Source organism: Colias croceus, chromosome 6 (assembly GCF_905220415.1).
Source record: "Colias croceus chromosome 6, ilColCroc2.1".
Lineage (NCBI taxonomy): Eukaryota > Metazoa > Arthropoda > Insecta > Lepidoptera > Pieridae > Colias > Colias croceus.
In genome coordinates, this window is record NC_059542.1 from 861,321 (window position 1) to 875,783 (window position 14,463).

General features: G+C 34.7%; 1 protein-coding gene across 1 annotated transcript; it reads right to left on the reverse strand.

Annotated features, from left to right (window-relative positions):
• Positions 1 to 1,933: 1,933 nt before the first annotated feature.
• LOC123692600 lies at positions 1,934 to 3,391 on the reverse strand. Its single transcript, XM_045637363.1, has one exon. The coding sequence runs from the start codon at positions 3,389 to 3,391 to the stop codon at positions 1,934 to 1,936; it is 1,458 nt and encodes a 485-aa protein (XP_045493319.1).
• Positions 3,392 to 14,463: the final 11,072 nt, after the last annotated feature.

The window sequence follows — 14,463 nt, forward strand, 5'->3', positions numbered from 1 at the left end:
AGGTCACATTTCACAAGTAAAACCTTCTTTGGCAATAAAAGTATATAAACCTAACTACACGTATTTCTTTGTACCCATTAGTTATTCTAAATCTAATTACATCATGTACATCCTAAGAATTATCAAATTATATTCACCAACAAATCAGTTCTGCTATATTATTTTCGACTAATCGAATGTATCATAATTGATTCATCCCTACAGCGTATCCAAGGGCATGACGAAAGGCTTGCGAACAAATCTGTTCACAGGATTTGGACTGTAAGGTCCATTTGAGTTTTGGTCGTAGAGAATTGTGGTGGGAAATAGATTATGACCACATATTTATATGTTCATGTTGATTTTTAAACATCTGAATGAAGATTTAAAAGAACCTTCAAATGAAGCATTAGACATGAAAAACTAAATTGATACAATTTTTTGCAAATTGGTGTAAAATAATACGAGCAAGCAAAAGTTTGTTTTATCAGACAGAAGATAGTATCTATACATTACATTTTCTTAAAAATATTATTATAAATTGTGTAGATTCCAAGTCAAATGTCCAACCTATATTATCTTTACTTTTCTACATTACCTATTGGTAGCTATTCTTATATTCCCACCACTTGTCTATCTCATCACATTCGACTTTTGATTAAATCACAAATCAAAATGTTTTAATTAATAACAACTTCTATATTATACTACTTCCTAGTTCCTATGAATCCATCATCGCGTTATTAGTTGATAGATCTCTTTTCAAAGACTCCCTGGGACTATTAGATCCCTTGTTACATTCATAACATATTAGAATTGATATTCTCAACGAGATGATAGCTTCATTCATCCCCTAGTTAATGATTAGCAACGCTACGGTATATTTCTGTTTCTATGGGTGCCTATTAGCGTGCTGAACAGCGTGACGTGTCGTGCCATTGGAGCGTGCCATGCATGGGAAAATGTATGCTAGTTAACGGATTCATCAACATTATGGATGTCAAAGAGATGTTATCGGAGATGGGTGGTTATAGTGTAAAGCGACTTTGGTTTATACTAATATGTATCTACTAATAATGTAGGTGCGAAGATTATGACTCTATCATGCCTGAAACGGCTATTTCAATGATGTTTTCTACTTTGCAATTTTCTATGATTATATGATATTATGTCTAGACTTTAGAACTACTTAGGATTTTTTTTCTAATGAGGCATTCATTAAATTTTAATCTGGTTATCAATTATATAATGATCAGTCTTTATAAGAATTAAATGAGATAGGTAGTAGGAAATAATATTTCACGTTTTGAAGAATCAAAGTTGTCTTTGTAAGTTTGTATTTATTATATCGCATTAATTAAATTTGTAGGTGTGTATATAAAATTATGTTTATCATCTCATCCCGTCCATGACTATAATCACAGTCGAGTCTCGGAGATGAATATTGTTTCAAAATCTAATGAAGTTACTCTATTATAAAAGGAAATGTTGTATAATATCATATAGGTAGATAGAACAATAACCACGTTAATTAATACAAAAATTACAAAACGATTTCAATATTTTTACTTCTGCTACTAACTTTTCTCTTTAGAAAATACCTATATACCTACCTAAATTCGAGAGTTCACTTAAAAAATTAATGTGTCACAAACTTAACCATTGCAATAACTTTTACTGACCTATATAAATATTAAATATCTATTAGGTAATACAAAGGCTGAAGAAAGTCAATGAAAAACAGAAATAATTCATACGATTTATTTATATTCCATCTAAATAAACTATTTACAAAATAAATACTTACAACTAATATTGCACAAGAGTGATTTGATAACAATAACAACACTGACTGATCGATTAACAGGCATCGGAAGAAATCTCGATACGTACTAGAATTGAATTACGAATATCGATTTCAAAATATCATGAAATAACATTGAAATTTGTAACACTACTTCTGGTGAATGCCGTTGTGGGGATAAAACTGTTTGCTCTTCTTGTAAGACTGAGACGGCGATATCTCGTCCATATCTCCCTCCTTGTCCTGGTGCGCTGTCATGTGCCTCGTCAAGTGATGCCGCTCCCGAAAACTCTCGTTACACACAGGACATTTTAACTTTTCCTCCCTCTTTCTTCTATTTGGATCCACGGTCGACTCACTCTTGTGATGTGTTCGCATATGATACACAAGGTCTGAAGTCATTCTAAAACTTATGCTACATTTCGCGCAGACATTTTGCGCTGGCAACGAAAATGCAGCTAACGTTGATGGGAGTAAAGTACTTAATATAGCCGCGGCCGGATTGGCTATTAAAGGATTAACTGGCTCTCGGGGAGGTGCCGAGAATTTCATAAAATCTGGGCTCGGTTGTTGGAAATTCTGAACGCCAAAAGGGTAAGATGAACCTGCGGGGAGGTACGGCAGCTCGGGCCTGAATGGTAGAAAATTCATTTTATTCGGTGACATTTGAAGTTTTGCATCACCTTTGCCGTGAAAATCTACATTCTTAATCGGCACGGTTGGTCTTTGCGGCATATGACTAGATTCCGGATAACTCGGAGATGATGAAGGCATATTTTGCGATTTGAAGAAATTATGTCCATTTAACAGATGAGCGGGAGTCAATAGATTGCTAAATCCAGCTTTATTGAAGTTATTCACCGGCGGCGAAGTAGCCAGCGGTGGACTAATAGAATTTTGATACATTAAACTGTCAGGGCTGACCGATGGATTCGGAATCGGTGATCTTAATCCAAAATTCGATACTTTTGTAAAAGCGCTCTTTGGTGAAACCTCAGGTTGTTTAGCAAAAAATCTATTTTCATACCTTGCTCTTGTTTGCACACTGATTAAAGTCGGATCATCAAAAATCTTATTCTTGTACTCCGGCAAAAATTTCGGCGGGCGTGCGGCACTTTCGTTGGAGTTTGGCCGGCTGCGTGATTTGTCAGATGAATCAGAATCACTTGCATATGTAGTCTTACTTGGGTATTCATCGGTGCCAACATCTATGTTGACGTCGGAACCGAAACCGGGTGATATGTTGTTATTTATTCGAACTCTATCTTCATCCTGGTCTTTGGAGTCAAGCGTATTATCATTGGAACATTCACTGTGTTTGTAAATTTCTGACACTCTTTTTGTAGACTGCTCCCATTCTTCTGTATTGAATAACTGCTTGGATACTCGCAGCTGCTTCTCGGGTGGTGGATGCCGGGGTTTCTCATCAGGCATCATCAAAAAAGCCACATCGAAGGACCTTTTAGCGGCCTTCGCCTTTAACACTGTAGACTGCATGTCGGGTTTTAATTGTGACGTTCGCGCACTTTCTATGTTCAAATTCGATTCTTTTGAATCAGGGGATTGCTCTTTATAACTTTGATAATTATTTTGAATGTCCATTGTCATTGTTTCTTCATTTAATATATGGCACTCGGAACGAAAACTTTGCTCACTTATATCGTAGTCGTGGTATAAAGACGCGTGCGTACTGCCCGCTCGTAACTTTGCGAATGCGAGCGTACATTTAGGGTGAAAAATACGTGAGCGGGGCGCGAACTACCCTTAATGAAGTCTTTGAAGTTGGGAGGCGTGGTTATTTGACCAATGGGAGTAGAGAATGGGGCGGAGCTTCGATTGTTCGACCAATGAGATGCGAGGATTGATAGTGAGCAAGAGAGCTCTATCCGGTTCAAGATAATAATTGCCGCGAATTGTGAGCGCATGGAATTGTGGTAGGGTCAGCTTGACAAAGACAGTATGATGTTGAGAACTGAAAGCCGATTTTGCATCTGTATCTTCTTAGTATCTATAAGAACTTCGTGTTGCAGGTTTTTTGAAATTCAAGTGTTATAAGCTGGATATTATTAGAAAAATTATATGGAAAATCGATCCTATAGATATTTAGAAAGTTTTAAATAAGTTTATACCATAACGGACCAAAATTCATTAAATTAAATATTTTTTTGAAATGAATAATTGTAAAAAAAAACTATTCTTCAAAGTATTAGGTACTTTAATATTATTTATTTGTTATTTTTCTATTCCTATACAAACAAATGCGATAACTTTCAGAACAATATGAAGATAAAACTAAAATATAAGGCACTAAAAGTTACTTTGATCATTATCCTCTGTTTATCTCACAAAACACGGTGCTAGAAAAAACTCCAACGATTATGATTGCAATAAATATGTTTTATATGTGGCATAAAAAATGATACCTTCAGAGTCGGCGTAACCCTCGAGTGTATGGATGAGATTGCGAATAATGCTATTAACACAGACGCTTCTTCTCAAATTGATATCCTTAACGTTGGAACTGGAACTGAAAACGAACTCTATGTACAAGCCAATAAAGTTGCAAATAGAATGAAAACTACAGAAGCTAATACTCCTGCTCGTGGTAAAGAAAAATCTACTTTAGTGGACATGGATAAGGTTGATGTTAGTTTGCAAATAGTGGTTAATAGAAATGAAAAGAAGTCTCAAATGAGGTCTGTTCAGTAGTGGGTAACGATAATAAGATGGGCGCAGACGTTAAAGGAAAGCCATTTGTCAGATTTTTACCATTTTTTTGGCCATTCGTTTTCGCTTCATGAAAATCTGTTCCATTTATTTTCGGCGAGCGTTAATGAGATTCTTTTTTTATTTAATGAGCATAATCCGTAACGAAATTATTGTCTTTAGACTTGTAGGAGGTGAAATGTGATGAATAAATCGTTAAATAATTATTATCTAGTATCATTTGAAAATAATAATGAAAGAATGTTCAATACGTTGAAAGAAAAAAAAATACATAGGTATGAAAAGATTTGAAAACCTTAGAATTGCCTTTATTTTATTGCATTGTTTTGTTTTGTAGGTATTTTTAGGTAAATGGACAACATTAAAAAACGTCTTTCCAATATTACATATCTGTAAAGGTACAAGTCCGAGACGGGCCGCAGACCACAAACTGCAACAGAAAACTGCAAGCGACACCACTTGTTTCTATGAACATCTATGAAATTGATTCAGCGCGGCGACACTGCTGCCTGCAGTCGCAACGCGCAGCGATTCATAGATGTTCATAGAAACAAGTGTTGTCGCTTGCAGTTTGCGGTCTGCGGCCCGTCTCGGAATTGTACCTCTTTATATTCATTCAAAATTATTGATTCTAAGAAATGAATATATTCTAATAGGATTACTTTCAAATTAAAGCAAGCCAATTTATACCACTCATAGTGACTAACGTTACAACCTAATAAGTTCCCAATACATTCTCAACTATTCAAATTTTTAACTCAATTTCAATATAAATCGGTTATCACAATAAATTGTTCTTATCAGTGATGTTTAGTGATAAGTAATTGGTGGCGCGTGTTTCGGTTTATCGAACACGTGACTGAGGGTTGATAATTTCGCAATACTGAGTTATTGGAACGTATTTGGTATAAGTTATCTGTATAAATAGTGTAACATTTAACTATACTTATCCTATATTTGAATAATTACAGAAAGTCCTTATTCATAACATCTTCAAGACCAAAATTCCATCCAAAATTAGCAGTCTCAATACTTCTTTCTTGCAAGGCTCTTACCATTTGTTGTTACTACTAGAACAATAACAATCAGAACAGTCAAAGCTGTAACAAGTTACTCCGTGACTGATGATGCCAAGTCAAGGGTCACATCTGCAACTTTGATTGGCGTGTCTATCGGTTGCCGTGACAACGGAGACAGATTAGTTGCGAGTTAATATTCTTTAGTGTCTGGGGACAGTAGTTGATTGAGTTCCTAGTATGGATGGGTTGGCGTTCACAGTTGTAGTGCTTTGTTTTGTGAAAGTTTGTCTTTTGTGTATTGTGGAAGATTGAAGTTACAGGAGGAACGATAGTGTTAATTAATTTTTATTTTGAATAACAGAGATATTTATGGAGGTATAGTTTTTTGGAAATAATGGAAAAAAAATTGAAAATTCTTGAAAGGCCTATAAATTCCCGTCGCAATTTCCATTCCACGTATAGCTTCCGCTTTATACCTGTTTAATTCCATCTTCCCCCTTATCCTATTCTGGTAGGCAAAAACCATAACTCCTGCTATGGTCAATGGGCGAGGAAAGTGCGGTGCGTGAGCTCGATTGCCTCCCTATAACATAAAAAAAAATAGTTTTACTGCGGCTTAAAATTTCTAACCTACATTACTTATGGCTCCTTTCATTTAGTTTTGTCTATCTGATGTTTCTATCTTAAATTTCGTGTTGTGATAAAGAAGTATTTCTTGTGACTGATAAAAACTAAGACAAAGCATGCATTGCCTCATCATCATGTTTAAATTACATCAGGATCACAGTAGCGTCGATTTTATAAATGATGTTCAAATATTAAAAAATAGAGTGTTTAAAACCAAACTTACGTAGCACGATTAAAATTTTGTGTATCTACACGATACAATAAAACAAATATGTTGCAAACTAACCAAAACTATGTAGGTAGCCCATTTAACATTACATAACATTACATTTTTTTTACAACCAGTAAAGTAACATAGTCAACATCAAAAACCATTATTAATCTGTTAATCCACAATACCACCTGCATTAACATCATATTAAAATATGTTTAGCCTAACCATAAATGTATTGAAAACTAATACCGAAATACCATATGTCGTGTTGATTTTAACAATACTTGTATTGTCCATCTAAATGCCCTTTTATAACGTTTCTTGATTTGCAATTTTTATCTCTATCATCCTTGTCATAGGAATTAAATTCGTCTAACTTTTGCATGGTATTGGTTTGTTGCACTATTGAATTGAGATAATCATTCCCTTTCAATTCTGGATCAGCTATCCAGTTAATCGTTCATAATTGTGCTACACGACATTGGACTTTATGAGATTACTGTCAATGTTCAAAATTGATTTTCATCGCATTTACAATTTTTGTATGTAGTTTGCAATATTTTAAAGTTTGATTCAAATGGATGTAATTCAATTTTAAACTGTATGCTCTGTACATAGAATTTAATTTATATTACAGTGATCATTTTGTATTTGGGGTAGTTCTAGGATTTTGCACCTATTTGCATTGATATACAGTTCAAAGTTATTTATTTAAAGACATGGATAAAGCTGTATTTATATTTTTTTGGTTTTTATGGCATTCAAATGCTTTATAAATATAAATTTATAAAGAATAGAAAAAATTCGATCACGAGGCGGGACTTGAACCCGCATCCTTCGCGCCATTCCGGGGCGGATGCCTAACCAACTCAGCCACTCGTGACCCGCCTGTGCAATCGAATTTATTCTATCCTTTCAGTTTTATGTGTCTTAAGGGACACACCGCGCGCCATCTATTGAGATGATTTAACAACCATTTCAACCAATATGAAGCACTTTTCAGTGAATACAATATTGTAACGATGGAACACGACCTTTTCTTGAATTTATATTTTTTTGGTTTTTATGGCATTCAAATGCTTTATAAATATAAATTTATAAAGAATAGAAAAAATTCGATCACGAGGCGGGACTTGAACCCGCATCCTTCGCGCCATTCCGGGGCGGATGCCTAACCAACTCAGCCACTCGTGACCCGCCTGTGCAATCGAATTTATTCTATCCTTTCAGTTTTATGTGTCTTAAGGGACACACCGCGCGCCATCTATTGAGATGATTTAACAACCATTTCAACCAATATGAAGCACTTTTCAGTGAATACAATATTGTAACGATGGAACACGACCTTTTCTTGAATTTATATTTTTTTGGTTTTTATGGCATTCAAATGCTTTATAAATATAAATTTATAAAGAATAGAAAAAATTCGATCACGAGGCGGGACTTGAACCCGCATCCTTCGCGCCATTCCGGGGCGGATGCCTAACCAACTCAGCCACTCGTGACCCGCCTGTGCAATCGAATTTATTCTATCCTTTCAGTTTTATGTGTCTTAAGGGACACACCGCGCGCCATCTATTGAGATGATTTAACAACCATTTCAACCAATATGAAGCACTTTTCAGTGAATACAATATTGTAACGATGGAACACGACCTTTTCTTGAATTTATATTTTTTTGGTTTTTATGGCATTCAAATGCTTTATAAATATAAATTTATAAAGAATAGAAAAAATTCGATCACGAGGCGGGACTTGAACCCGCATCCTTCGCGCCATTCCGGGGCGGATGCCTAACCAACTCAGCCACTCGTGAACCGTGAACCGAACTCGTAAATCGTGAAAAAAACCAAAAAAATATAAATTCAAGAAAAGGTCGTGTTCCATCGTTACAATATTGTATTCACTGAAAAGTGCTTCATATTGGTTGAAATGGTTGTTAAATCATCTCAATAGATGGCGCGCGGTGTGTCCCTTAAGACACATAAAACTGAAAGGATAGAATAAATTCGATTGCACAGGCGGGTCACGAGTGGCTGAGTTGGTTAGGCATCCGCCCCGGAATGGCGCGAAGGATGCGGGTTCAAGTCCCGCCTCGTGATCGAATTTTTTCTATTCTTTATAAATTTATATTTATAAAGCATTTGAATGCCATAAAAACCAAAAAAATATAAATTCAAGAAAAGGTCGTGTTCCATCGTTACAATATTGTATTCACTGAAAAGTGCTTCATATTGGTTGAAATGGTTGTTAAATCATCTCAATAGATGGCGCGCGGTGTGTCCCTTAAGACACATAAAACTGAAAGGATAGAATAAATTCGATTGCACAGGCGGGTCACGAGTGGCTGAGTTGGTTAGGCATCCGCCCCGGAATGGCGCGAAGGATGCGGGTTCAAGTCCCGCCTCGTGATCGAATTTTTTCTATTCTTTATAAATTTATATTTATAAAGCATTTGAATGCCATAAAAACCAAAAAATATAAATTCAAGAAAAGGTCGTGTTCCATCGTTACAATATTGTATTCACTGAAAAGTGCTTCATATTGGTTGAAATGGTTGTTAAATCATCTCAATAGATGGCGCGCGGTGTGTCCCTTAAGACACATAAAACTGAAAGGATAGAATAAATTCGATTGCACAGGCGGGTCACGAGTGGCTGAGTTGGTTAGGCATCCGCCCCGGAATGGCGCGAAGGATGCGGGTTCAAGTCCCGCCTCGTGATCGAATTTTTTCTATTCTTTATAAATTTATATGGATAAAGCTGTTAGGATTTCTATACATGAACCATTGAGTAAGTACTAAGTCTTTTTTATAAGTGTATCTTCCATCGGCTGATAAATATAAAAAAAGGTTAATTAAACTGCTAACCTAGATATTATAGATAATAATAAATGTAATAATAAATACTTATTTGATTTGATTGATAGACGTTCATAAAATTCCACTATCCCAAAAAAATTTTCCATCACATCATCCACCTTACCAGACACAATATTGCTTTTAACTTTCAACCTATATATTACGAAAATGAAGTCGCGTTCAAACCGTCAATTCATAAACCCCTTACACACTTGTTTATAAAGTTCAGTACCATATGGTATAAAAGCCAGGACAATTCGCCCCCATGCCCCATACTGGCCTATTACCATATGTGACACGTTAAACGCTTTGAATAGAATCGTATTGAAGTAGACACTATTATTTTTATGCAGTCTATTATTTGAAAACTCTAATGGATGAAAAGAGTATTAAAAAGTTTGAAGAAGGAGCGCTCAGAAATCTGAGCGTAGGTACTTACTTAGTAAAGATGGAAATTTAATCTTTCTTAAAAAGTAAGATTAAAAAAAGAGCTGCAAAAAATTTAAAGCTGTATTGGTAAAAGAGGAATACGTTAGAGCGGGTGAATATTCACGCTACTTTATTTGCTCCAAATATTTAAAAACTGATTTGTAGTATTTTGTTAGATAAGTAAGAATAATATTATGTCATGGTCTCATGTCCAAAAAGCTACTTAGCTATCAACTGTTAGGTATGTATACCTAACAGTTGATAGCTAAGTAGCTTTAATAAGTCTACCATTCGGCATAGCATTTCCTATGTTACAGTCTTCTCTTTTATAATAAATTTTCATTCATTCACTATGAAATTTTGACTGACCGGTTGGCTTGGTTGGCAGTGGCCCTGCCTTCCGAGTTCTGACTCGGACCTCTGGGTCATGGGTTCGATTCCCACCCGGGGCAAATATTTCTGTGATGATGTTTGCTCTGTATCTGGGTGTAAATTATCTATATAAGTATTTATTTAAAATTATATATGTATGTTTATCAGCCATCTGGTTACCATAACACAAGCGAAAGCTTAGTATGGGATCAGATCATGCCGTGTGTGAAAATTGTCCTGAAATATATATTCTTCTCATTTGCTATTCATCATCAGGATCATTAGTTTTTTGCCACACTTGTTAAGTTTAATATTTTCTAACATTCTATACTATAAAACATTTCTCGACATAATATAATAATATTATGTCCAATACGCTTTTACATAATATATGGAAAATTCTAAATAGCATAACAATTGGAATTTGTTCCTACATTAACCTGATTAGCTGTTAATATGGTTTTTGGATAAGTACCCAGTTGTCAGCTCGTAATGTTCATTGAGTACTCGCAAATAAATAGTGAGCGAATGCTTCGCTATAATGCATATTGTATTATTTGAGGGGAGAGATTGACATGGCTTGATACTTGGGATCGAAAATTATACTTATGTTTTATAGATAGACCTATTATGTTTCATGTCTATGATTGTTCTATGAAAAATAGATAGGAAGGTAATATGTATTATTATTTAGTCACACAAACTGTTTCTTTAACTTGAACCGAAATATTTATAAAACATAAACTAACCAACAGATCAGTATCAACATAGTAAGTTGATACTTTATTTAAATGTTACAACATTGCACATATTTATCTTTGTATTTTATGAAATATACCGAAATATGTTTTTATTAACTTCTTCCACATCTACGCTATGATACATATTGAAACCAAACAAAAAATTTCACAAAATACAATTTAACTTTGCAACTATCAAGACTATCGATCGTTACTATTCAGCAGAATCACGCAACATATGCGCCCGCGGTTCCAGCATCCGAACAGACGGACAGACGGACAAACTATTATCTGTTTGTAATCAGACCTCCACTTTGATGTGGAGCACTCGCTGCGATTTAATTATTTCATATTGTATGATAAATGTATGGAGATATTCAATATTTTTGTTAGTCTACATTTTGTCTGAAAAAGTAATTTTTTTTGTTGTAATATTTAAATGTGCCTATTTTGCTAGTGTCTATAATAATTTGAATCTAAATAGTTCACTGTAGTTAATTAATAAATGTTTAAAAATTAAATACCAACTATGTAAAAGCCTTAAAAATTTTCGGAGCGTTTTCTTTCTTTTTACTTGTAGTCGTTTTCGTCATTGCAGCATTTAGACACAAGTCTAAATGCTGCAATGACATGTAACATAAAAATAAATCATCACTATTATTTCAAATAGATAGAGTTCATATAAAACACATCACTTAACTAATTAATAATGAAAATTCTTCGCTTTATCTACCAACAAATCTCCCAGAGCCCAGTTCTAACATGTTCTAATAAGACAGTGGTAAGTACTCTGTACTAAAGACAACAATTCCTCTCTCAGTACTGTTCAAATAAAAATACCACTAAAATACATACGCAATTCGATGGGCATTTATTCACCATATGTACCTTTGGGCTTAGCGGCCTCATGGGACAAGGGCACAGCTAATGAAAACGGCTCGTAAGGGTGCATAGATGCATAACAGTTTGTCAAATTGAGCATTGTCTGTATCGATTGCGAAAAAGTATTGAACTATAGTTCACTAGAAACAGTATTATCAACTCAACTCAATCTAAATTACTATCTGTCGCTGCGTACACTGTCACTAATTCACTTTCACGATAATAAAACACCACTGCTGCTGGTAAGGCATTTAATTAAGCAAAAAAAAATTATATATATGACATAGAAAAAACAAATCACAAGCGAGTTACAACTTCGAGATATTCTAACGTGGCGCCATCTAGTTTGCGATAAGGAACTAAACGTAGACGGTATTGAACATCCCGCCCACCAAAAGCACCTAGTGCTTTTCTAAACAAAAATAAACCTATAGAACTATTTAGTTGGAGAGTACATTTTACCTAATAAACACAAAGTAATTCTTATAACATACTTGTAAACTCAACGTTAACAATAGAAACTCTTATAACATAGTCTAAATTCAACGTAAACAATATAAACTTGAGGGTGAACTAAAACAGTATTGACTTCTAAACAACAACCTTTTTCAATGTAAAAAATAGGAACAAAAAAAAAATACATACTGTTACATTAACTTAACTAAGAATTCTACACAATAACTAATAAGCTAGGCCTTTGGTAAAATGCATAACTTATTACAAGGACGTTTACAAAGACCGTTCTTAGTTTTAATTGTTACAACTCGGGTAAGGTTGTCTTTACCCGGATGTTTTTCAACGATTTTCCCTAATAACCATTTAGCTGGAGGAATATTATGGTCCCTTATAATAACAATATCGTCAACGTCAGGATCTGTCTTTTTTTTTTTTTTTTTTTTTTTTTTTTTTTTTTTTTTTATATTTATTTCTTCCTTTTACAATACAAATTATACATACAGGCAACATATACAAGGTGTAGAAAGCTGGTGCCTGTGGTAGGTGTAAAACCTGTAATACAGGTCACCAGGTCTCCACCACTCGGATGAACACAACATTATAATTAAGCCAAAGAAAGAAACTATGTAGCTTAAGAATTAAATTACTTTAGTTACATTAGCAAAAAATATATAAAAATAAAATGATACAAAAAAACTAAAATTAAACATGCAAAAGTCTACCCGGATGAAGTGTGAGTGATTGTGACGAGTGAGTAAGTGTGAGTGAGTTTGAATGCGTGTGGTAAACATCTGAAATCTTAATTTGAACGAATTAGATAAATGAGTCTAAAAAGGTCTCAGTCTCAGCGTATGAAAGTCCCTGTAGCCAGTTATCAAGTAAAATTTTCAGTTTGTGATAGTTTAAAGAATGTACAGATAGAATATTTTGGAGTTTATTATAAATGTAAGGGCCAAGAAATAAAAAGAATCTGTGACTGAAAGAAGTATTTAGTCTAATTGTCGGAGCTAATAAGTAATTGCGACGCTCAGTAAGGGGATTGTAAGGAGTAGAACTGTGTTGTTTTAACGCAGTTTTAAGAATAAATAATTGGCGAACTGTTAGTACTTGAGATAGTTTGTATAATTCTGCTGTTGGATATAAACGAGGCTTATGAAAGCAAACCTTTAAAGCTGCCCTTTGAGCACGTTCAAGCTGAATTAGATAAGATTTATATGTACCACCCCAAGATTCAATTCCATACAATATAACAGACTGGCACAGCGCTATATATACCATTTTCATAATTGAAATGTCAGCTGATGAGCGTAGTTGCCTAAAAATGTACAAAAGTTTTCGTATCCTATTACCAACAGTTTCTATATGCTCCTTAAAAGCTAGCGAAGAGTCAACAATGATGCCGAGATATTTGATAGATGATACTCTTTCGATAACAGCTGGACTCGATGGATTCATGATAGAAGGAACTAAAATTTGGAGGTGATTAATATCAGATTTGTCATTGCGTATTGCAAAATTTACTAATTTTGTCTTTTTGACATTTAAGGTCAGCACATTTTTATCTAACCAATGTAAAACAGAATTGAAGCCTTGCTGTGCAAGATTATAAGTTTCGAGCCAGGTTTTAGACGAGAAAGCCAATGCCGTATCATCTGCATAAGAGAATATAGCACCATTTTGCAATTTAATATCACACAAATCGTTCACATAAATTAAAAATAGACTCGGGCCGAGGATGCTGCCTTGTGGCACGCCATAAGAAATAGGGTGCTCGGAGCTTGTAAGAGATCCAATTTTAACACATTGAGTTCTGTTAGTGAGATACGACTCAAACAGCGATAATTGAAGATCTCTTATTCCAAGGGCCTCCAATTTCGTCAGTAAGATTGGGATCGAAACTGTGTCGAAAGCTTTAGCAAGATCCAAAAACAAAACCATACATTTATTATTTTTGTCCATTTGTGAAACAAGGTGATTAACTAAGTTGTGAACGGCGTCTGTGGAAGACCGATTTTTACGAAAACCATATTGATTAGGCGAAAGAAGTTTGCGACATTCTAAATAATTTACGAGTCTATTGTTTATAATCTTTTCTAAAATTTTGGACATAGCTGGAAGAATGGAAATAGGTCTATAATTTTCGACACAGTTCCGGTCCCCAGACTTGAAAATCGGAAGCACAAGGGCTTTTTTGAAAGCGTTAGGGAAAGTACCGGTAGTAAGGCATAGATTGAAAATATGGGTAAGTGGGGCAAGAAGAACCTTAACATGTTTTTTTAAAAAAGCAGACGAGATACCATCCCATCCAGGGCAGGAGTCACTCTTGATACAATTAATGATATTCTGGACTTCAT

Bases quoted from the DNA above. Each gene is read 5' to 3' on its own strand.
- LOC123692600 (XM_045637363.1), bottom strand. From the start codon at position 3,391: ATGACAATGGACATTCAAAATAATTATCAAAGTTATAAAGAGCAATCC.